Here is a 26,259-nt window from a genome sequence, read left to right as displayed (position 1 = left end):
TTGGGTCTTGTCTGGTGTGGTAGATCTGAGCCTCTATCGCTCTGGTGCTCAGGGCTTGTTCCTGAGCTGTCAGGATGAGCGCTTCAGTACTGTCCTGTAGGCCAGCCCTTTCTAGCCATTGGTAGTACTTCTTGATATCAGCCACTTCAGTTATGGTCCGGTGGTACATCCCATGCAGGGGTTTGTCCTCCCATGAGGATCTGTCCTCCAGCACTGTGTCCTCTGCTCTCCATTGCCTGAGACATTCACTGAGCACACTGTCAGTTGAGCTTGATGTACTCATGCATCTTGGATGTTTCATCCTGGATAGTGGCTTCTACACTCACTAGTCCTCGGCCTCCTTCCTTGCGGCTAGCATACAGTCTCAGTGTGCTGGATTTGGGATGGAACCCTCCATGCATGGTGAGGAGCTTTCGTGTTTTAACATCCGTGGTCTGTATCTCTTCCTTTGGCCATCTTATTATTCCTGCAGGGTATCTGATAACTGGCAGTGCGTAGCTGTTTATTGCCCGGGTCTTATTTTTGCCATTGAGCTGGCTTCTCAGGACTTGCCTTACTCGTTGGAGGTATTTAGCTGTTGCAGCTTTCCTTGTTGCCTGCTCCAGGTTGCCATCTGCCTGGGGAATTCCAAGGTACTTGTAACTGTCCTCGATGTCTGTTATTGTGCCTTCTGGGAGTGAGACCCCTCCTGTGTGGACTACCTTGCCTCTTTTTGTCACCATCCGGCTGCATTTCTCGAGCCCGAATGACATCCCAATGTCAGTACTGTAGATCCTGGTGGTGTGGATCAGGGAGTCAATGTCACGCTCGCTCTTAGCATATAGCTTGATGTCATCCATGTAGAGGAGGTGACTGATGTTGGCCCCATTTCTGAGTCGGTATCCATAGCCAGTCTTGTTGATTATTTGGCTGAGGGGGTTCAGACCTATGCAGAACAGCAGTGGGGACAGAGCATCACCTTGGTATATCCCACATTTGATGGACACTTGTGCAAGTTGCTTCCCATTGGCTTCAAGGGTGGTTTTCCACAGCTTCATCGAGATTCCTATGAAGGCTCTTAGAGTCCTGTTGATGTTGTACAGCTCCAAGCATTTCATTTGTGCTGCCAGGCGCTCGTGGAGTGCAGTAAGCTTCTTTAGCCAGTAGGCATGTATCATGTCAGGGCCCGGTGCTGTCCAGTTCTTCATACCTGAGACTCTTTCTTGGATGTCAGCCACTGTGATGGTTACTGGATTCTGTTCAGGGAGGTTGCTATGTTCTTTTCTCACAGAGACCAGCCACTGGGCATTGCTGTTATGTGCTGTCTCTTTTTCCCATATACTTTTCCAGTACTGTTCAGTTTCCAGCCTTGGTGGGTCTGCTCGGCTGTTTTGACCCTGCCACTGAACGTACACTTTTGCAGGTTGAGTTGCGAAGAGCCTGTTTATTCGTCTGGCTTCATTGTCTCTTGTGTACCTCTTTAGGCGGCGGCTGCTTTCTTTGGCAGTTTCCAGTGCTTTAGGTATGGACATCTGGCTGTATCTCTTAGGTACTTGCTTTCTCATTGTACCTCTTTGAGCCTCTGTCAGCTTACTCACATCCTTCCGAGTTGCCTTGATTTTGGCCTCTAACCGTTGCTTCTATGGTGGGTACTGTTTTCTTCCATGGTTGCTCTTATAGCCAAGCATCTCAAGGATCACTGCTGCTGAAGTGTAAACCAGTTCATTAGTTTCTGTGATGGTTGTGGTAGGAATTGCCCTCAATGCTTCATTCACAGTTTCCAGTAGACTTTCAGGTACGTCACTTAACCGTTGTAGCTGGTGTCGGGGTTGCCTAGTGTTCATTGTAGACATGATCTTGTCTTTCAGGTCAGTTGCTGCCTCGCTCAGTGTAATTGTGGTTGTTGGGGCTGTGTACCCAATCTCAGGGTGGGAGTGTGGTATAACCTCCTCTCTGACCTGTTGTTCTGGCTCTCCCATGGCATTGTATTGTATTGCTTCAATCTCAAGTTGTGATAGGAGTTGCCGTTTGTGGATGTTAGAGCACTGGGCTACCAGTTATTTGACAGTTAGCCCTGATTGTGGGTTTCGAAGCATCCATTCATTCCACATTCTCTGCATGTAACCCCTCTGGGTGGGATTACTTGAGTAGTAGCATTCTAACAGAACCTTGTTCTCACATCTAGTCCATTTCCGTCTTGTTCTTGTTCCAGTAGCCCACTTTCCATCAGGGTGCTCTGGTCCCTCAGCACCTGACGCAGACCTTGTTTGGCCGGGCGACGTCTGAGCCGGCATGACATGTGGTTCATTGTCTCTCATGTTGTGAGGTAGGCGGTAGCGTTAAGGGTCTTGCCCAAGGACCCTCACTGGTTAATTGCCCGTCATTGTTATGGTAATTGCCCCATTTCCATTGTCATGGTAATTGCCCCATTTTTCATTGCCATTAATTGTTCATTCCGCCCTGGGAATCGAACCCGGGTTTGCTGCATGACAGTCCTGCATCTTACCAACCGAGTTACCCAGCCGGTTATATATATATATATATATATATATATATATATATATATATATATATATATATATATATATATATATATATATATATATATATATATATATATAAATAAACATACATATATGTGTGTGTGTAAGGGTTAATGGCCGATGAAGTCTGCATTATCACCTTTTAACGCACGCCCTGGAAGCCTTCGCGCCGGACAGTTGCTTCAGCGATGATCGTGCAATCCTGACCCTTCCTTTCTCTTTGCTCTTTGCCAGAACTTTGGACCAGTCCACCGGACCGGTGCAAAGTTCTGGTTGTCAACACCATGAAGGATTTTGAGAAGTGTTTGATCAACACAACAACAAATGCAGTCATAAATCAAAAAGCCTAAAATAATTTTCGGCGCCCGGGATCTGCGCTCTCTCTTACACTGGTCCTTGAATGGGCATGGCTCCGGGCAGAAGGTCGATGGCACAGAAGTACCAACGGGGGAGGGAGCTGTGTGGCAAGCTGCTTATTGAAGCAGTGTGCCACGCGGTCCTCGGGTTGAGCCAGAAACTCCTCCAACTCCCCCGTTGCACTGATCTCAGTGAGAGTGGTGGCAGCTTGATGGAGCATAGTTTTTAGATTTTCCTGCAGTCTGAAGGCAGTGTCAGTGGCAATTAGTGGAGGTGAGTTTGTATGCTGAGCAGTTTATAGTGTGATCATGCCCTTCCAGCCAAGACAGACCGAGGTTGACGGGACAACGAAGGGACTCAATGGCGAAGAGGCGGAGAGAGTTATGATAGTGATCAGATGAGACGATTGTGATGTCCTGAGTCAAGAACCAGATCTGGCCCGACCCCAGGGGCCTTCCGTCTAGAGGGGTGACAGCCACCCGGGCGTTGCAGGTGAGCAAAGGGACATCATCATCATCATCATTTATTTATTTTAAAGCACCTTCCACCATCAGCCAAGGAGACCCAAAGTGCTGTACACATGGAGAACATAACACAAAAATTAGAACTATAAAATCAAATTAAAACATTGGAGAAACATAGATGGAAATGAATAAAAATCATAAAACCAACTTAAAAGACATTAAAAGCAACATAATAACAGGGCTAGGCTGATGCTAAAACACTAAAATGGAGGAGCTATTCATTTTTAGAACTCTCGAGGGCGTGAACTCTCTATTGCTGGTGGCAACTGACTGCATAGTTTAGGAGTCAACACAGTGAACGCACGCTTCCCCCGAAACTTACTTTTGGTTCTGAGAACCATTAACACAAACTGGTTAGTGGAATTTAAGGACTTTAGGGACGAATATTTTAAAAGCAGACTGGAGATGTAAGAAGGTGCTGTACCCTCCAGGGACTTAAAGGTAAGGACCAAAATTTTAACAAAAAGCAAGTATTTCAATGGCAGCGAGTTCAAAAAGGCCAAGATTGGTGTTAAGAGGTCAAACTTCTTTTCCCACAAATAAATCTGGTTGCTGTGTTTTGGATCAGCTTCAGCCAGGCTATTGATGTCTTTGGTAAGCCAGCATATAAAGAACTGCAATAATTTAGTCTGGACAACATGAAGGCATGGATCACAATTTTAAGGTTCGTTTTTTTAAACAAGGTGCGGGACGTCGCCATACGTCACATCTGATAAAAGCATGGCCACAGCGTTTATTTGGAGGTTGAGCTTCAGAGCTGCATCAAGTTGAACATGCAGGTTCGTGACCACAGACTGTTCTAAAGGGGCAAGAGAGATGAGATTAGGACCATGATCTTTTCTACCACTAGGGGTTAACACACTTACCTCAGTTTAGCTTTATTTAGGGCAAGAAAGTTAGCCGACGTCTATGACTTAATTTCACCAAGGCAATCAATTATCGTGGCAATAGTGCGGTCGGGTCCATTACATATAGGGGCATATATTTGGCAGTTTTAGGCATGAAGGTGAAAGTTCACCTTATGGTTCCCCAAACAGCATTCCCAGTGGTAGCAAGTTAATAGAAAATAACAAAGGGCCCAGAACTGACCCCTGAGGGACCCCCCACGTCAGGGAGGTAGCACTTGGATGAGTGAGGGTCCATTCTAACACAGAAAGACCTGTCAGTATAGTAAGACTGCATCTGCTGTAGGGCGTCTGACAAAATGACCCACCACCCTAAATGATGCTTCAATAAGCATTGCACTGGAGTTAACCAACTAGATGGAAGGCTTTAATGCTTCACTACAACCACAAACTGGCAATGAGAGGCTGGAATAAACAAATGTATATGCAGAGGAACACAGGTGAGAGAAATAAGGTTGAGATGCTAAAAAAGGAAATGACAGGAGCACACAATATCTTGCTTAATTCCAATCTGCAAGTCAAGTTAAATTTCAATAAGTTGAAGTAAAACTAAGCCAGTCTGTCAGGCTAAAACTCTTTTTAATTTTTATTTTTTGTTTAACATCATCATCCCTGCATTTCTGCAGAACACTTGAATAATAAATAGAGTGCAAGCCATAGCCCATGCAGAGACTGGCTGTATTGCCGTACCCAGGTTTTTCTTTTTGTTTTATTTAAATGAACACATTGCCATGGACTGAGATAGAAGACACAGACACAAAGCGGGATTTCTTACCATTAAAAGTGACAGCATGAATGTGAGCCAAGAGCTCCTTCCCATCAATGTTGGCCATGCGTGGACACAGGCCAGGATATCCGCTGCAGAGCTCAAGGTGCATATGGTGAAGAGCGTGGGCCATTGCATAGACGGCGTCCATGACAAACTGCACTTTACCTTCTTGCTCATAAATAGAGTCACGGCCAATTTTCTCCATTCCTAGATGCAAAAAGACATGAAAAACATTAAACAGACCCAAACTAAAAGTTCCTTTAACTGCTTTGAGATTTTTTTCCGGACTGCTCTGGTTTTCTTTGGTGACCTGGCGTGGGATAAAGTGGTTAGGTGCTGCTGAAAATTATAAATTTTTTGTTTTTATTCATGGGAAATTTGTAAAACTGATGATATGATGTGGTTTGTATTCCCTGGGAATGTCCTGTGAATATTGGTTGAAATGTGTTCGCACAAATATATGTAATCACGAAAATTGCAGGTGAACACAACTCTTTTTTTTTTTTTTTTTAACTTGTCCTGTCCAACAGCTGGGCAGACAGATGAGTGCTGAGGGCCTCTTGTGTTGGACATATTTTACTTTAACAAGAGGGGTTATTAATCTTCAGACAAACCAAAGGTATGTCTGAATAAACCCCTTTTGTAATTGAGGCCAAACTTTATTAATTTCAATCATGTCTGAAAATCTTTGGTGTTGGACCGGATGGAAAAGGAAAGAGGGGAAGAAGACAGAGGGACGTTAGAGAGAAGGGGGGGTAGGAGGGTGATAATAGGAGGGGAAGGGGGATAAGACCATGAAGCAGCATAAAGCAACAAGTTTACTGGTTGTTAATCATTATGGTAAGGTTCAAATGTAGTACAAAAAGGGCGGAGCCTATCCACACACACATTAAAATGTTATAAACACACCTGCTAGCTGCAAAAATGTCCACCTGTCGACATGTACACAAAACAGATGGTGTTCACACGCATACTTATGCCTTAAAACCAACTAGTGTGAAATATTTCAGTCATTCAGTCATGCAAACTGTTAGTGCAAAGGTGAGCTAACACCTGTGCTCAGGTGAGTGTTTATGTTCTTCTAAAATGGATGGTGGAACGTGAAAAGAAGGAGGGAGAGTGCCCAGCCATCCCCACCCCAAGACCCCCACCGCAGCAGCAGCGGCAGCCGGAATCCCCCCAACGCCACACGGGAACCGGCAGGGAACAACCGCCGCCCGGGCGACCAAGCCCGCCACCCAGGCCAGGGCCAGCAGGACCGCCGCAAGGCCCCCAGAGCCAGAGAGCAGGGAGGCACGGAGGGAAAGAGAGCGCCGCCCCAGCCTAACCAGGAGAGCAGCCCCCCCGCCGCGCCGGGAGAACTAAACGCAGGGCACCACTGGAGAAGGACGCCCACACCCCCAGACAAGCACCCCACCACCACCCAGGAGTTCCGGGCATCCCCCCGCCCCAACCCCAGGTACGAGCCAGGACCCCCCAAGGGAGACCCGCTCCGCACTCCAGGCAGCCATCTGCCCGGCCCACGGTTGGTCCAGGGAGGAGCAAGGCAGGGGCCCGCCGCCCCCGCCCAGGAAGGGGGAACCCCGGGGAAAAAAGAGGGCCCACAAGGGGTGTTGTAAATATGGCCCGACCAGGCTCGGCCACAGTTGGAAATTTGGCGGGGCCCAGCGCTCAGGAGCAAGGACCAGAACCCACCCCCCAGGGACACGAACACCCCCGGCTCAGATGTAATGTGAACCCCCCCCACCGCGCGGAGAGAGCAGGAAGCCGGCACCCCGGGGACACGGCCGCTGTTGCAAAGGGGCCCGTACCCCCCACCAGAGAAGAGGTAGGGAACAGATGGTCCTAGGTCCCACCTTCCTTGCAAAATGTGTGTGCGTGTATGTGTGTTTAAGAGGGTGTGTGTGTGCATGTGTGTGTGTTTATGTTGGGATGTATATATATTTAGGGGGGAGGGGTGTGTGCACTAAGGGGGGTGCAGTTAAAATTGGCGGGTAGGGCACTAAGGGGACATCTCCTGATTACTCACAGTGACGTCCCCTCCCCCTCCCCACCAAGGGGCCCTAAATGTCTAAGGTGCGGTTAAAATTGGCGGGTAGGGTGCTAGGAGGACATCTGCTGCTTGCTGGCAGTGATGTCCAAGCACCCCCCTTACCAAGGACCCTACATGTCTAAGGTGCAAATAAAACCGAAAGAGGGGGGGCCCACTCCATACGGCAACCATAGGAGGGGGGCGAACAGGAGGAACGTGATGCTGTAGTATCGCGAGACCCAGCGAGACGAGTGTGGTGAGTCGACTTGGCGGCGCGTAAGCATTTGAACAAACATTTTCGATCTTGTTTCATTTTTCCGCCAGATTAAAATATTTCCTGCAAACTAACATAACCTGTTAAGAGTATTAAGCTTCTGTCAGCCTGGAGGACCTGGAGAATTTCATTGACGAGTGTTTAAATACCTGCAACATGGTGAAGCCCAGAACTACCACCACCACCCCCTCCGCCAAGCGTGAACGGCCTGAGGACTCTCCCGGGGCTGTGTCCTCTCCAGGCAGCGGAGTGAGCGATATCCTGGATTCGATTGATAAAAAGCTCTCCAGCTTTGATTGCCGCCTATATTTGCTGGAGATCCTCCATAGAGAATTTCAAGGTCTGCGGGAGTCTCTGGAATTCAGCCAGCAGCAGGTGCGGGAGCTCGCAGCGGAGAACCAGGCCCTCAGAGAGACCGTCAAGATTCTGGGCAATGACACCGCCCGTCTCTCCGAGGAGAACCGATCCATCAAGGAAACCCTCCTGGATCTTCAGTCGAGGAGCATGAGGGACAATCTAGTGGTCGCGGGGGTTCCAGAGGAGGCAGGAGAAGACCCCGAGGCCACCGTCAGATCCTTTTTAGAGGTCCACCTGAAGCTCCCCAAGGAGGAGGTGCAGAAGATCTCTTTCCACAGGGTTCACCGCCTCGGAGGAAGAAGGTCCGACCACCAGCGCCCGCGTCCTATTGTGGCTAAATTCAAACATTTCAAACAGAAGGAGTTGGTGAAGGGCCGCGGACGGGAACTGAAAGGCACGCATTACAGCGTGAATGACCAGTTCCCGGCAGAAATCCTCCGTAGAAGGAAGATCCTGTTCCCGCTGAGGAGGAAGCATCTTGCTGCTGGTTCGAGAGCGATTGTGGCCGTTGACAAACTTTACGTGGACGGCCGGCTGTTCCGGGACCCGGAGATCACCCCCTGGCTGTGCTGAAGGCTTTCAGATCCGCACTGAGAACATCTGCGCTGCCCAGAAGAAACCCGCAAAACTTACTTCAATGAATGGAAAACCGGATCATCAATAATCCACACCTCGATCTCAGGAAAACAGTCTTTTTTTTTCTTCTTCACCTCAGTCCCACTCACGTTTTTATTGTTGTTTTGTTGTTGTTCTCGTTTTCCCTTCTATCTCTTTTTTTCTTTCCTTTACTCCCCCCCCCCTCTCCCCCCTCATCATATGTAAATCACCTGGAAGCAACTCATCCTCGGTAAGTATTTATTTATGCACGGAACGGGCGCGCGCGCACACAAGCGCACACACGGGCGTGCACATGCGATCCCGCACACACACGCCGACATACTGCAATCACCTCACACAGGCTCTCATAGGACGCACGCGACACGCAGCTCACATAGCCAGAAAACGTTCACGCGCACAGCGCTTCTCAATGCGGGCACGCGCACACGGACTGGTACACAAGCACTACTTAGCTTTACACCTTTTCAGTCAGAGCAGTTATGAACAGTCTTAACATCGTTAGCTGGAATATGCGTGGACTTGGCTCTGAGCCAAAGAGACTGAAAGTGTTAAATCACCTGGATGGTCTAAAAGCAGATATAGCTCTACTGCAGGAGACCCATTTATCGGATTCTTTGAATCACCTTATGTGCTGCTTACAATTTCCAGTTATATACTCTGCCAGTTACAACTCCAAACAACGAGGAGTTGCTGTTTTAATTAATAAAAATCTTAATTTTACTCATAAGGATACAGTTACTGACCCAGAAGGCAGATTTGTAATCATTAATATATCCATTCAGAATAAGGACTTTTGTATAGCGAATGTAACCCCCGTTACAGATACACTCAGTAATAATAGAGCATTTTACAATGATATAAAAAGGTCAATAAATATTAATAAACAACATGATAAAAACAGCTAAAAGTTGTGAGGATAAAAATAAAAATAGTATTCACATTAATAATTTATAGGTTTTATTACTATTTTTGTTTAAAAAGAGAAATTGTTTTTGTTGTCGATAAAGTTTAAAGTTTTTCAACAGCCCTCCCCAACCTGTGCGATGCGTATCGGAGAGAGAGGCCTGTTTAGGGCAGAGACAGCAAGCACGCACAGCAGAGCAGCCATTAGCTGAAAAACTACGGTGAAAAACTAAAATAACGGTGCAAACCTGTTGTCTAGCCGGACCGGAAGAGGGGTGTGAGCCAAATAAGATTTTATGCCATTACGAGACGAGTTTTGTTTTGTATTTTGCCTACTTTTATGGCGTGGGTTTTGCCGTGATGAGGCGAGCCCAGTTGAGACCAATTTAAGTTGTGAAAAGATGACAAAACAGTACTTTTGTGTTATTTATAATTTTCTTTGACATTTCGAAACATGAAGAATTTTATTTGATGTACTTTGGGTATATTTTGTGTGAAAATAAGCTAATTTTGCAAGTAGAGTTGGATGTATGAAAAAGAAAAAAGAGCAGCCGCCATTTTAAGTTTCTAAAGATTCACGTAGCCTTCTAGTGCGGCTCCGCTTTCATTTTGGAGTGGTTTTATTTTGCATATGGACTAAAATTATTTTTATGGCCTGTCCTGCAGGCCAGGTTTTTGATTCCCCCCGAAAGTAATTGGGAGACGGTTCCGGACCGGATCGTTCTGGACTTCTACAGATCCATGGATGGCGAGCCTACCCAGGGAGCACGATAATCTGGACTGCCTGTAGAGCATCACGTGGTCCTATACTTTTCCTCACTACTACAAAATCTCTGCCAAGGTCGCGGTAGGATATTGAACACTAACTGTGGATCCAATACACTTTAAAGGAGCACTACCAAAAACTGGATACATCTGTTAACAAGCTTTAAAGGATTTTGCTAAGCAATTGGACATTTAGAAAATCAGTTCTTTGTTTGCTTTGCATATTGAATTGTCTTTTGTTTGATATCTGATAAACTGAACTGATTTACAAAAAAGTGAAAAGGGTAAATATAGTGAACTCAAAAGAAAGCTTAAACTAAATTTAAGTTAAACAAATTTAGTTCTGTAACTAAAATCCCTTTAAACCAAATGACCGGTCATCTTTAAGAAAAATAGATTGAAACTGAAATTAACTTGAACAAAACCTTTTATTTGAACTTTAACAGAAAAAGTAAAGGAAAAAACAACATAAAGGGTGTTGAAGAGGTGTCTTAACATTACTTAAGAACCAAATTTGTATGTTTATTGTTGTTTGTCAATTGTTCAGTAAACTGCCGGCTTTTTCCATTCTACCTTTATATTGACTCTTGGCTCTTTTATTCAATACACACCACTCCGTGCGAACCTATATCTGGTCCAGTAGCCTGACTACCTCTGCCTAATAGCATAGGTGCTACACGAATGTATACGGCCCTAATGTTGACGACTCTTCCTTCTTTCACAGATTCTTCACCTCACTCTCGGTCCACTCTGACTCCACAATCATTATAGGAGGAGACGTCAACCTGATTCTGGACCCTGAACATGACAGACTCAGCACAGCAGCAAATCAGCGTACATGGCGGTCTGCAAGTATTCTAAAGCAGTACATGAATGATTTTGGGTCTCTGCGACGCGTGGCGCTCATGTCACCCAAACACTAAAGGGTTCACCTTTTTCTCTCCAGTTCACCACTCACACTCCCGTTTAGACTATTTATTAATCAGTAACTCTCTTTTAAAAAATATTCAAAGCTCCAATATCCATCCAATTATTATCAGTGATCATGCACCAGTCTCTGTAAACATTTCTAGGGAAAAATCCACACCCTCTGGTACAACCTGGAGGTTTAATACGTCTCTGTTAATAGACCAGGAATTTCTTGAATTCTTTAAAAAAGAGTGGGCAACCTTCTTAGACTTCAACAATACTCAAGACATCCCACCTTGCGTTCTTTAGGAAACAGCAAAGGCAGTCATGAGAGGGAAAATCATTTCTTATTCAACACACAAAAAACGCAAAGAGAAAGCAGATTTATTAGAATTAGAAAATAAAATCAAAAAACCCTGGAGACTGCTTATGCTGCTTCTGCACAGGAACACATACTGGGCGACCTGAAAAATGTAAAGCTGCAGTTAAATGACATCATTAATAAACAAACACAATTTCAAATACAAAGGCTACGACTTGAAAGATTTGAAAACTCTAATAAATCTGGCAAATTTCTGGCTAATCAGCTTAAAATTAATAGAGAAAAATCATCAATCACCTCTATTATGGACCAAACAGGAAATGTCACTCATGACCCGGTCAAAATTAATAACGCATTTGAAAACTTTTATAAAAACTTGTACACACCGCAGATCAATCCGTCAGAGCAAAGTATTGACTCATTTCTTAATAATGTAAACCTACCCAGGCTAAATGAGGATCAAATCACAAACTTAGATTCTCCGCTCTCGCTGTCTGAACTTCATGAAGCTCTGTTACTTATGCCCAATGGTAAAGCACCAGGGCCTGACGGCTTTCCTGCTGAGTTTTATAAAGAATTCTGGGAACAACTGGCACCAACATTTTATAAAACGGTCACATCTATAAATGAGAGCCAATCAATGCCACCTAACATGAACTCAGCCAACATAATTCTTCTTCTAAAACCAGACAAAGATCCCACCAGTCCTTCAAGCTATCGCCCCATTTCTCTAATCAATGCAGATGTAAAAATTATCTGCAAAGCACTAGCACAGAGAATAGAAAAAATCACTCCTCACATAATTCACTTCGACCAAACTGGATTCATCAAAGGCAGACACTCGGATGATAATGTCCGTAGATTAGTTAATATAATAGACTTTGCCACCATTGAAAACCAGGAAATGACGGTACTATAGCTGGATGCTGAAAAAGCCTTTGACAGAGTAAACTGGAAGTTCCTTATTGCCGCCCTCCATAAGTTTGGTTTTGGAGAAGCATTCATCAATTGGATCAAAATATTATATCACAACCCCAATGCATCAGTTAGAACTAATAAACAGACTTCAAACAGGTTTTTTCTTGGAAGAGGAACCAGACAGGGCTGCCCACTCTCTCCTTCTCTTTTTGCTATATTCATTGAGCCTTTAGCTGCAGCAATAAGACAGAATGAGAGCATTATAGGAATAAAAACCAAACACAGCCATCATAAAATTAGTCTTTATGCGGATGACATATTACTGTTTTTAAGGAATTTACATTCTGTAAATGAAACAGCAATGATCATAAATGAATTCTCCTCCATATCAGACTATTCCATTAATTGGAATAAGTCTGTTTTATTACCACTCAACAGGAATATGGAACAAAGACTCACAATTCCAGTTAAAACAGGAAATATCAAATATCTGGGTCTCTACTTTTTCTACTTTTCCCCCAAAATATCAAAACTGGTGCAGCTAAACCACACCCCATTACTGAAAAGCATACAGGACGATCTAACACGCTGGACCAACCTGCCTCTGTCACTTATGGGCAAGGTAGCCACGGTTAAAATGAAAATCTTACCCAAGGTTAATTATCTCTTCTCAATGATTCCCACACAACCGCCATTAAAATGTTTCAAAACATTAGACTCATCCATATCAAGCTTTCTATGGAACAACAAACCTGCAAGAATTAGTCTAAAAACTTTAAAATCTGCAAAAAGCTGTGGAGGATTAGAATTACCTAATTTCCACAAATACTTTCTTGCAAATCCATTACAATACATCTTAAAATGGTTAAAAAATAATCCAGAAACCAACTCATGGTTAGACTTGGAACAAGCGTTATGTGGGAAGATCAACCTGTCACAGCTACCATTTATTAGCCAAACAGTTAAAAAACAGGATTGTTTCAAAAGCATTAATATAAATGCCACTTTAACAGCCTGGTGGGAATTTCTCAAAATATCAAAATCATCAATTCAATCGTGCAAAATGACACCCATCTGGAACAACCCGGACATCCTTATTAACAAAAAAATGATTCACTTCCCAGCTTGGCAAGCAGGGGGCATAAAACAACTAGAGCACGTAATTATTGATAGAAGATTCATGACTCCCCAGGAAATTCAAGACAAACATGGAATAAATAACTTCTTGGAATATCAGCAACTTAAATCAAGTATTACTAAAAAGTATAAATTTAAAGACGACGATTTAAAGCTACCAGATGTAGTTACCACTCTGATTAATTTTTCAATGAATAGAACTCTCTCCAAAATATACAAACTTTTATGTAATTTAGATCAGTGTTTTTCAACCAGTGTGCCGCGGCACACTAGTGTGCCGTGAGAGATGGTCAAGTGCGCCGTATGAAATTGCCCTCATTAACTGATCTAAAAACATTTCCCATCTCCAGGAAATCAGCTCTTTGTTCATCCAAACAGGCCCTGATAAAACACTGAGTAGTTAGGAATATAAAAGATCATACAATTAAATTTTCTTTGTGTTTATTTAATTCTATTAAATACATTTTAATAAGAATGACGTTACCGCGATTTACCTGCACCTATAAGTGTTTGCGGAAAAGTCCCGCCCCTTTAACTGTCTCCGCCAATCATTCTTTAAGGTTTAATCCCATGTCATCAGTCTGACCAATCAGAAGTGGTTCAAGTCTTCACTTCCTTGTTCCAAATTTAGCTCAAAAAGTCGCTCAGTTCTAACAAAAATACCAGCTAAAGCTCGTCTTTAGCGGTTTAGCTTTCCACAGAGTCTGGCTCGATCAATAAAGACCATGAATTTCTGCTTTTTTTTTTCTTTGGATGCTGGTGTGCCGCGAGATTTTTGGCAAGGTTAAAGTGTGCCGTGGCTCAAAAAAGGTTGAAAAACACTGATTTAGATAACAATATTGCCCTTCCAACAAAAAAATGGGATGCAGATTTGAGCATCAGCACAGATGAAAGCTTCTGGTCAGAACTCTGTCTAAACACCTTTAAACTGACAAAAAGTCCAAATCTGCAGCTAATCCATCTCAAAACTCTTCACAGAATTTACTACACTGGACAGAGGATGTTCAAGATGGGTCTCAGTAACTCAGACATTTGCGAGCACTGTGATAATAATCTACCCGACAGCTACATGCACGCACTGTGGTTCTGCACTCCTGTCCAGGCTCTCTGGCAGCAGGTATGTGCCGATTTATCAGTCTGGCTTAAGGTTTCAATCACGGCCTCACCGTCACTTTGTGTGGTTGGTGACATGAGTGCCATCGATATAGAAGAAGGATTAGCATCTATCATTTTCACAACTCTTTGTATTGCCAAAAAAAATATTTTAATAAATTGGAAAAACAAGAAAAATATAAACATAAGTCAACACAGAAATCTGCTGTTTGATCATATCAGCTTGGAAAAAAGCAGCAATGCGCCTTGGGGGGGGGTTACTTGGCAGTGGCCCCCCTCCTATGGTTGCCGTATGGAGTGGGCCCCCCCTCTTTCGGTTTTATTTGCACCTTAGACATGTAGGGTCCTTGGTAGGGGGGGGTGCTTGGACATCACTGCAAGCAAGCAGCAGATGTCCTCCTGGCACCCTACCCACCAATTTTAACCGCACCTTAGACATTTAGGACCCCTTGGTGGGGAGGGTGGGGGGACATCACTGTGAGTAATCAGGAGATGTCCCCTTAGTGCCCTACTCGCCAATTTTAACTGCACCCCCCTTAGTACACACACCCCTCCCCCTTCAATATATACATTCCAACATAAACACACACACATGCACACACACACCCTCTCAAACACACATACACGCACACACATTTTGCAAGGAAGGGGGGGACCTGGGTCCATCTGTCCCCTACCCCTTCCCTGGTGGGGGGTACGGGCCCCTTGGCGATGGCGGCCGTATCCCTTGGGTGCCGGCTCCCTGGGCCCGGCGGTGCTCTCTCCGCACGGTGGGGGGGTTCATATTACACCTGAGCCGGGGGTGTTCGTGTCCCTGGGGGGTGGGTCCTGGTCATTGCCCCTGAGCGCTGGGCCCCGCCAAACTTCCAACATGGCCGAGCCTGGTCGGGCCATATTTATAACACCCCTTGTTGGCCACCCTTTTTTCCCCGGGGTTCCCCCCTCCTGGGCGGGGGCGGCGGGCCCCTGCCTTGCTCCTCCCTGGACCAACCGTGGGCCGGGTGGGTGGCTGCCTGGAGTGCGGAGCGGGTCTCCCTTGGGGGGTCCTGGCTCGTACCTGGGGTTGGGGCGGGGGGATGCCCGGAACTCCTGGGTGGTGGTGGGGTGCTCGTCTGGGGCTGTGGGCGTCCTTCTCCGGTGGGGCCCTGCGTTGGGCTCTTCCGGCGCGGCGGGGGGGCTGCTTTCCTGGCTGGGCTGGGGCGGCGCTCTCTTTCCCTCCGCGCCTCCCTGCTCTCTGGCTCTGGGGGCCTCGCAGCGGTCCTGCTGGCCCTGGCCTGGGTGGCGGTCTTGGTCGCCCGGGGGCGGTTGTTCCCTGCCTGTTCCCGTGTGGCGTTGGGGTAATTCCGGCTGCTGCTGCGGCGGGGGTCTGGGTGTGGGGGTGGCTGGGCGCTCCTCCTCCTTCTTTTCACATTCCACCATCCATTTTAGAAGAACACAAACACTCACCTGAGCACAGGTGTTAGCTCACCTTTGCACTTATAGTTTGCATGATTGAATGAATGAAAGATTTCACACTAGTTGGTTTAAAGGCACAAGTATGCGTGTGTGAACACTATCTGTTTTGTGTACATGTTGACATGTGAACATTTCTTGCAGCTAGCAGGTGTGTTGATAATATTTGAGTGTGTGTGAACAGGCCCCGCCCTTTTTGTACTACATTGGAACTGTACCGTAACGATAAACAACTAGTAAACCTGTCTGCTCAACACAAGAGGCCCTCAGCTCTCATCTGCCTGCCTAGCTGTTGGACAGGACAAGTTAAAAAAAAAAAAAAAAACATAGGAGGGGGGCCAATGCCTAGTAACCCCCCCCCCCCCCCCCAAGGCTCATCGCAGGCTAAGCCCCCCACCCCCTCATCCTAATATGAGGTTATATGAGGAAGGGGGTAAGTTGGGGACAGCTGGTAGACTGTCCCCCGGTGGTCAAACAGCTGTCCCCCGCCCCCCCCCCCCCCCCCAGCAAGCGGGCCAGGCCCACCCAGCCCAGGGGCCCCACCCCCGGAGGCGCCGACACTCCAGGCCCAGCACCACCCACCCCACACAGAGAGAGAGGAGCCCAGGCCCCCACCCCCAAACGCCGGCCCTAGAAGAGCCCTGGTCAGGCCTCGATGGGACCGAGGCAGCCAACCGGCCGGGGAAACCGCCGATGGCCTCAGCGGAGACCCCGACCCGTCAACCCCCCCTGCCCCGTACCAATAGTGCCCCCCCCTCCCCCAGAATGCCCCCCCACAGGACAGGGCCGACAATCCCCCCACCCCACCCCAGACCCCGCAGCCGAAGCGGATGACACCCAGAGCGACCGGGGGCCCCAAGAGGGTTGTCCCGTCCCGCCCCAGAGCCAGGGAAGGGCCGATCCCAGCCCCAGGTGTAGATGGGCAGCCCATCCAGCGCCGCTGCCCCCCCCCCCCCCCCCCGAGCAGCGCCCCCCGCCAACCCCCCCCCCAGCACAGGCAAAGGGACCACCCCCCCAAACCAAGCCAGACCACCAACCTACCCCCCACCACACACCCCCACACCCAAGCCCAGAGTGAACACAACTCTTGGTCACGAGGTTTGCAGCAAATTTCGTTAAGAGTTCAAGTTGTGATACCTTGCACTCAAAGACACTCTTTTCTTGACAAGCAGAAAGAAGGTACTGTATGCTTATTTGTGATGGTGCGAAGACACACATTGTAGAGCCACAATAAGAGTGATGACGGGCAGAAATGCAAATCAACGCCCGTTCCAAAAATCTGTGTTGTCATAAAAAGAGCCATAGCTGTTACAAGTCCTAAAACCTTTCATTAGAATTCACTATTTGTGATTTAGTATTATATAGGTCATTTAAACCCATTCATCCCTTAATAAACCAGAATATCTCCTGAGGAAGATGCAGTATGAGTCACTGTGTTCAGCATCTGGGTCAACTGAATCACAAGAGGGCTTGTAAGAAACTTGTTTAGATTGCACTTGCCTAACTGTTTGTAGGGTGTTTCTTCCCTTTTTTTGCATGTTTTTCTCCATGTTTTTGTTGTTGCACTGGAGCTGACTGGCTTGGTCACAAGATTTTCCTGCTAATCTGTGGTTAAAAAAAAGTCTGTGGCGAGTGCAAAGTATTAGAAGAATCCTTAACATTAAAAATAGTGCGACCTGCAGAACAAAAAACAAAAAAAACTTCAGGCACTGAAAAGGTGCACATTTCTTAGACATACAATCACTGGGTACATGATAGACAAGCTAAAACCATTGACTCTGAATTGGCATTGTAGGATATGCATTGAGAGGGTACCTGTCTAATGACATGAGATGATAGAATCTCTGCCATATTACATTGAACAACCTTGTCTACTTCCCTGGACACTCAACACTTCTTTTAAGCTTCATTAATGGTAACAATAATAGTAATAATAATTGATACTTTATTTATCCCACAATGGAGAAATTCTTCTCCACATTTTAACCCATCCCCTGGGGGGGAGTGGTGAGCTGCAGACTAGCTGCTTGGGGGGGGGGCGACAGCTGGCTGGGGAGAGCGGGGATTGAACCTCCAACCCTTCAGTTGTCAGACAACCTGTCATGGTGGCCTGTCAGACTCCTCCCCCTCCAGCTCTGCTGCTCATCACTCTCAGCTGTGACCACTCTACTCATCAGACACCTGCTACTTAAGGAGACCCAGCTTCATCATTCTTCGCCAGTCCGTTAACCCTGATGGTGCTTAGTCTCCAGAAGCTCACTACGCCTGGCCCCTTGTCTCGTCCTGAGTTAACTTTGTCTGTTTTCTGCACTCCAGGTTTTCACCTCAAGCCAAGAGTGTCACCTGAATCTTACCACCTCGAGCAGCAGAAGCCACAGCCGTCCTGTTCTGACGCCACCTGTGAACGTGAGCCACAGTCTCTGTGCTCTTCTAGTTCAGCAGCCACGCCACGCATCAAGCCACAGCTCTCCTCAAGATCTCCAGCCACGTTACCCACAGTCTCGCCAGGAGCCAACAAGAACTATATTAAAACATCTTACTTACCACTCACCTATTTGTCTCTGCCTCTGGGTTTCAGCATCTGGGTCCGTCCCGCGTTCTAGTCATGACACAACCTGCTCTACCGCCTGAGCTAAACTGCCATAACAAGATGAATCAATCTTGTCTTGCTAAATATTACAACAAATAGTAAATGTTAAACAAACTCTAAAAGAGTCAATGAACCATTTCAAATGGAAGGAAACACTGAAATAGAAAACTAATTAAATACCAAGTGCTGATGAGAGTGACCTGTTTAGAGATTTTTGATATTATTTATTTGGTTTTCTTTTAATGTAGAGCACTTTGTGTTATAAATAAATAATATATAAATCAAATAAAGTTTGATTTGATTTGAATGCTGGTTAGTTTTTTGCTCTGACGGCACATGTCAAAAAAAGAGGCTGGTGCAAAGCATCAATCCGGAAAATGTGACACTCCGCTGACTGCAAGCCGCCTTTCTGACTACAAAACAATGCATTTTGGGAAACGGTGTCCTGTCAGTTCTTGCAGTTCTAAGTGATTCTGATCAGAAACGGCTGGCACTCAATCAAGGAAATCTGAGTATTTTGCAACTCTTTCTGCGAATAGTGAATCACTAATGAAAAAAACTGAAGATTTATTTTTGTACAAATGGTAATTTAAATCAACATCAATATGATTACTTTTTTATTAGAAATTGTTTTCCTTGAAACATTTAATTGTTTTATGTTTTATACTGATAATCATTTTGGTTTTAATGCTAAACATCAGGCAGACATTTGCATTTATGCAACAAAATAAAGTCATAAGTACAGGCAGCACAAATCATTGCCTTTATAAGTTAACTTCACTTTCAATTGTATTTATTTCTCTGGGACAGCGCACCGTAAAAGCATCACCGCAATGAGCCAGAATCAGGTTAGCGGCTATTTGTCATCTGTTGTCCATGGACAGATGTTAACATTTTCTGCCTTAAAAGCCAATAAGAACGGTTAAAAACTATTGAAAATATCAATAAAAAGGAAATACAAGAAAAAGTAAATGATACAATAATCAAAATAAAACAGATAAGATGACACAAAGGCTAGAGGAAGTGGGAGGATGATGAGCACCTTGTATTGAAAAAGTGTGTCTCACAAATGAAGTCCATTCTGACTGATCTCTCAGTTAAACATGTCTAAGGATGACGCCTGACGTCAGTGACTTGAGGTGGAAATACGCAGTGCAGGCATAAAATAATCCAATGATTAATAATAATTATGTCTTTCTTTCCTTAAAGAAATAATAATCATAATTAAAGTTTTTAGAAGTGCCGCTACTGCGTACCGGTGAGTACAGACCAACTTAAAGCACTGATCACAGCACAAGATGGTAGCATTATATTTTATTCTGTCTGTTTGATTTCACAATAAAGAGTTAAAGTACAGTTCACTTAGTTTTCATGTATCTATTTTATTTGCTTTTTTCTTCAAAAGCAAAAGAGTAAAAAAAAAAAAATTCTAAGGAGAAATTCATAGAATTTACTTTTAGTTACTAATTTATTCACAGGATGTTGACAATAATGTTTTTCAATTTTATGTTTGTTCTATAAACTTAAACATTAGAATTTATTTGTAGAAGTAATGTTTTTTCAAATGGAACTGATGATGCAGTTTAACATTCTGTTTTATTTCTGTTCTCTTTTGGAACTTGAAAACTTTTGCTTTAATCATGGTCCTTCAGTGCATCTGTTATGTTTAAAGTACAAAATATTTAGATCTAAACAATCTGCTGATGATTACACATTTCTCTTAAAATGTCATAAAATTTGACAAATGTAGTTACTTTTTTTATATCTTCATATAAACATTATTGTTTGAAATGAAAAAAAAGAAAACTATATCGTAATATAGAAAATGTCATATCACTTGGCCCAACTTTGTTCCTTTGGTTTCAAGTTTTTTGTGATGGGCAAATATTCCATATTTTAATCCTATTTAGTCCCAATGTTGATTGCAAATTTAAACAAGGTATTCTAATATGAGTTTTAATTAAAAAAGTTCTTTCCTTGAAGAGGGAAAATTTTTGTTTGCTTCAGTATCTAAACCACAGTCAGAACTTAACAGTTATCGCTTGAACAAGAAAATGTAAACATTGAGTTATCCTCTCTGTTGATTTAATGTCTGGAACCAAAAAATGGTTGTGATTATTGCATCAGGGAACTGAATAAGCTGCCCATGTTCAATGACAACAGCATTGTTTTAACTCTGATGGTAAATGGCGTGTACTTATAAAGCGCTTTTCTACCTTCTTCAAGGCCCAAAGTGCTTTACAGTCACAGACCCATTCACTCAGTCACACACACGTTCACACACTGGTGGCGGCTCTCCTGCCCAACACTGACGCCAACCTCCCACCAGAGGCAAGGTGGGGTTCAGTGTCTGGCCCAAGGACACTTTGACACATGGGTGTGCAAGGTGGGACTTGAACCTGCATACTTACAATCTTGGGTTGATCCCCCTACCGCTGCACCACAGCTGCCCCACCCTTACATCAAGTTTTCCCAAACAGATACTGGAGCCTAATTGACTTCAAAATAAAAACTCAAGTTAATGTTAAAAAAAAAAAACATTTGTTTTTTTGTTTTTGTTTTAAGATGTCAGTTCCTTTAAAATCATCCGTTTGCGATGCGCTGAGACTAGATCAGTTTTATGAGCAGCAAATAATCTTTGTCAACATGAATGATAAAACCTTAGCAGCCACAGAAGAAACATCCAGACAAAACATTCAGAGAATGTCAAACTTTTTCCTCTCTCAAGCCAAATGAGCCAAATGTGGCCCAAACATGTGAGGACAAGAATCTGGCAGCAGGATAGGCAGGAAAAGTTTAGAAAAGTTGGTCCTGATCTTCATTCACTGTTCCATTCACGTTTAAAAGAATAAGGTTGAAACCAGTAATAAAGACGTTAGGATTTTTTAACTGTATCTTTATTTTTGCTGCCCAGACTCCGCCTCCAGTGGAAAATTAAAGGATTTATTTCATTTAATTTTGAGACCCCAGAAATAAAGCAAGATAGATAGCGCTGCTTAGCCTAACAGCTTGAGTACCTGTACATTTTTTAGGACTGCCAGGTCTTTTGCCATGCATTCCCAGCTTGCAGCCAAAATTTTCCTCCCAAAACTCAGCAAACCAGATGTTCCTGCGGTTGTTGGACAGAGAGCGGCTCTTGAAATGACGATCGAATGCTGAAAGAAAAGAAAAAAACTTTATTCCTGTCTTATAGCAAAAGTGGTTTGTTTCTTTTCAGCTGTTTACAGCCTCACCATCTACAGCGGTTCTTCTTGGAAGGATGGTTATGGCACCTTCGGCAACTTGCTCCTGCTGGAGGACTGGAGAGATTTTAGATCCCCAGCTGTCAGAGCCCACCCATAAGAAGTGTCCTGTTAGGTTGTTCCGCTTTGCAGCCTCCAGAATTCGCCTTCCAGCATGATGAGCAATAAACGCCAGAGATATGAAAGATTTAAGGTTTTATGGAAAAAAAGAAAAAAAGGAAGGAGTTTACTCTCAGTGTTTTCTGCAAATTAACAAATCAAATTCTATTAAGTTTGAACGTCAGGACACAAACGTAGTTGTCTCAAGGGGCTGAACAAAGAATATGAATGAAAAAACAACAATCCAAGCTTTGTGCACATGATCTGCTCTTTGTATTCAGGGCTGAAGAACCCTTTTCTTATATTATTTATCTTTTGGCTACATTTGGTAAGGTGTCATCTTACAAATTCAATCTATAGACTAGTTGCTGTCACTTAAAATGTCCAAGTTCTTTTTGGAGAACATTACTGTAACATTCAAGATTGCAGATTAGCTTCGCTTAGTTTATCTCAGAATAACTGTGAGGATGAACTTTCGAAATATTTTTAGAAAGAACTTCATTAAATTAAAGCTAATGATATAACAATAATTATCCAAATGGTCTCCCCTTTACCTCTCACTAGTTGAGAGTAAATGTAGATAAAGTGTATACCTAGACTTTTGTGTTTAATTTAGTGCCCAATCCCTTATGAATACTTGAACTTGATTCTCTTATTTTTTAACGTTCATATGGAGGGGTAAAAAACAAGAAAGAACATTTTCAGAAAACAGAATAAGATGGTAGGCTATCACTTCCATTTTTTGCTGCTAATCACTATTTTGTAACTATTTGGTTACTGGGCTACCAATTGTGTCCTTTTGGGCACAATACTCCAGAAAGACTGGCTCTCTATGGGTGAAGCTGGAGAAACCTTCCCCCAGACCTCTATCATTGTCATGTGTAAATGGTTCACTTGTCACCAATTGTCTAAACCTTTGACAGCTCATAATCAGTCATACGTGATCAATTAAAATAAGTCATCAATACAGAAAACCCTTTGGGTACTTAGTAATGAGATTATCTAATCCTTCTTTTCCACCCTCATTGTTTGATGCTACATTTCAGAGATGGCATTGAGAGGGTCTGAAATAATAAAATGACTCATTTATTGACAATTAATTTGCCTTTTTAAACAACTATCCAATAGGTATAATCTGTCAGCCTCACACTTTTACAGATACTTACAGGCGTGTCATTTTATTACAACCTCCACTTCAGGTTTTCCAAATTAACCTCCCAAGAATGTTATGGATGATAGTCTCACATTTAATCCGACTAAGAATTCCATCAACAAAATGCTTAACATAATGTGTCTCCCTCCATGCAAACCATAAAATATCTTGGAAAAAGATCATCATATTATAACAAATGACACAGTTTGGGACGATGTTATGACAAAGGGTAATTCATCTTCATCATACGGTTAAAACAGTTCACTGTGTTTACCTTCATGAATCCTAACTGGCTAAAATGTATCCACAAATTGATCCTGTAACAAATGATCAGAGGCCACTTTCTTAAAATCAATTTGTATTTTATTTTCTATTACATAAAGTAAACATTTTGATGAACGTGTATCCAGTACAAAGTGAAGAGTTCCAAGACAAACTAATAAATAAATATGCTATAAAGACAAGACAGAACAAATTGAAGGAATGGAGGTACAGTACAGTAGTAGTTCCAATCATATTGTGGGTGCTGTGCCGTGCTTAGTTTAAAGGCATTCCATTTTTTCCAAGGTTTTGAAAACAATATTCATTTTATTTGTAGAGCAAAAGTCATTATAAGTCTGTATATGAAATTTTGTCCACAACTTGAAACGACTGGTCCGACTTGGGGATGGTCGCATTTCAGCCAACACCTAGTGATGGTTATTTTTATAGGTAACTGTTAACATCTGAAAAAGGAAGCAATACGCTTTTTCAATCTCCTTTCCAGGTAGTAAACCAAAAACCTAGCAGCTTCTACTGTTTTAATAATGTTTGGCCTCATACCTCTAATTTGGTACAGGGCCAAAAAATGTGAAACTGATAAGCATTAATCCACACTGTAAATCCACACTGCTTCCGACAATATTGCTGTTTACATTAAAATCGCTTACAACTTGTGGTGTTGTCAAGAACCTTAGAATAATTTTCCCCTCAAATTCCCTCTATTTTTTTGATTTATTTTATGTTAGCTGTGTCTAACACAATCAATGCCAGTCACTCTCTGACAACTTGTGTTGAACAGATTTTACTGTTATAATTGTGATTTATGGATCTTCAGACAAACAGAGCATATTTTTATAAACCCCTTTTGTATCTGAGTCTTAGCTTTACTTATAATAAATGTGTTTATATGCATTCCTTGTTGGACCGGGCAAGGAGAGGAAAATGTATACTTTTAAATGCAATGCTTTTTTAACTTATGTATTGAATAAATGGCGTAGTTGGAAATACCTAAAACAAAAATCATTTTTTTCAATTTGAAATCGGTTTATAATGTATTGAAAGATATAAATGTGTTTCCTTCTAGGAACAAGCACAGTGCCAACAAACCTTTTTCATTCCAATGCAAGAAGGCTGCATTTGTTCTACCAGGTTGGGATTTTGTTCAGAAAGAAGGCCAAATTAAAGTTTGATATCATAAAATAAATAAAGTTTGGCCTCGATTACAAAAAAGGGTTTATTCAGACACACCTCTGGTTTCAAAACCCCTTTTGTTAAAGTAAATTATGTCCAACACAAGAGGCCCTCGGCTCTCATCTGTTTGCCCAGCTGTTGGACAGAACAAGTTGTGACACCGCCACATTGAAAAATGAATGAAAAATACAATGAATGAATAATGAGAAAATGTAAAATATAAGGAGAAAAGAAACTGATTGCTCAAGGGAAAATGCATATGAAAAGAAAATGTGGGAATTATAGCATAAAATCCTATTTCCTGACCAGTGCCTCCTGGACTTCGCCTATGACTACAGAGCCCTATGTTTGAGGTGGAAACCTGACATAACCGAGTCAGAGTTAGTCCTAAATCCTAAATAACTGCAATCCATAGATAGCAGGTTGTTTAAGAGATACCGTTACCACAGTGGATCAGTTGGTGAGGATTGGCACCCTTGTAGAAAAGGACTACACTTCCTCCAGAGAATACTGGGGTAAGGTAGACCAGCAGAAAGCCAAAGAGAAGGGTCAAAGACGAGCTTATGATAAGGGTCCGCGGAAGAACACGGATGTAGTCAACATCATCCATTGTGGACAGAGGGTTTTTCCAGCAACCCTACTTCATGTACCAATTGAAGTAAGAGGTAAATTATGCCAAGCAGTGTTTGATACCGGGTGTACATTTTCTCTAATGAGACAGAGCCAGTGGTCTGAAATCGCTCACGAGGGGGAGCAGTTGAAAACCTGTGATAGCCAGACATTTGCTTTGGCTGATGGGAAAACCCATCGGGCTTTAGGGAAAGTACAATTACTGTACAACTGGCATGGCATGTTGTGGTCCCTGGACACGTACATCATGGCAGATGCTCATTTGGCATTCCCCATCATATTGGGTTTGGATTTTTTGAGGAAAACATCTACCATTTTGAATTTGGGTAACCAAACCTATGGTGTCAAAAACCTCTCTGGTTATACCTTCCACCATTTCATAGACAATCACCATGGACATTGGGAGAGTAGCAGTTCCTCTGTTCATCTGTATATGGCTCTTCCACCTGCGGTTACAAATCAGGGTTGGCAGATAGCACCCCCTACATTTATGGACCAACCAGTGGAAGTTCGCGAACTCTTGCGAGCCTGGCCTAAGGTATGCTCGGGTAAACTGGGGATAACCTCAGCTGAAGAGCATCACATTTTCACCACAGATGAGGTACCAGTTAGGTGTAAAGCCTATCGGGTTTCGCCATTCAAGCGTAAAATTATAAAAGAACACATTGATCAAATACTTAAGCATGGCATCATTGAACCCTCTCAGTCGGCATGGGGTGCACCCATAGTATTAGTCCCTAAACCAGAAGGGTCCATGAGATTCTGTGTTGACTATCGTCAGTTGAATGCCAAAACAACGGCTGACGCTTATCCCGTGCCACTGATCCCTGATTTGCTGGAGTCAATGCATGGAGCTGAATTTTTCAGCACCCTAGATCTAAAATCTGGGTATTGGCAAGTGGCGATGGCGGAAGACAGCAAGGCTAAAACTGCTGTAATCACACCCACTGCCCTATATCAATTTAAATCCACGCCGTTTGGATTGAAGAATGCGGGAGCCACTTTCCAGCAGTTAATGGAAAAAGTACTGGGAGAGCTAAGGGGGAGAATGTGTTGTGTTAACATTGACGATGTCATCGTTTTCTCTCCATCAGCCGAACAACATCTGAAGGATTTACAGGCCGTTTTTGGAAAATTGCACTCAGCCAACCTGGTGCTCAATCTGAAAAAATTTACGTTTTTTCAGAGGCAGTTAAGGTTTCTGGGTCATATTGTC

General features: G+C 43.6%; 1 protein-coding gene across 1 annotated transcript in view; it reads right to left on the bottom strand.

The window, feature by feature from the left end:
* Window positions 1-26,259, bottom strand: part of grm8b (glutamate receptor, metabotropic 8b) — a 110,013-nt gene that overhangs the window by 40,860 nt on the left and 42,894 nt on the right. Inside the window, exons 4-6 of the mRNA XM_023955550.2 lie at window positions 21,701-21,855; window positions 21,485-21,622; window positions 5,084-5,284 (exon numbers count right to left, since the gene is read on the bottom strand). Of these exons, the coding sequence (XP_023811318.1) occupies window positions 5,084-5,284; window positions 21,485-21,622; window positions 21,701-21,855 (494 nt within the window). The remainder of the gene's footprint in view (window positions 1-5,083; window positions 5,285-21,484; window positions 21,623-21,700; window positions 21,856-26,259) is intronic.

Source organism: Oryzias latipes, chromosome 6 (genome assembly GCF_053564925.1).
Source record: "Oryzias latipes strain Hd-rR chromosome 6, Olatipes_Hd-rR_3.1".
NCBI classification, from domain to species: domain Eukaryota; kingdom Metazoa; phylum Chordata; class Actinopteri; order Beloniformes; family Adrianichthyidae; genus Oryzias; species Oryzias latipes.
This window is presented reverse-complemented; position numbering and strand designations above follow the sequence as displayed.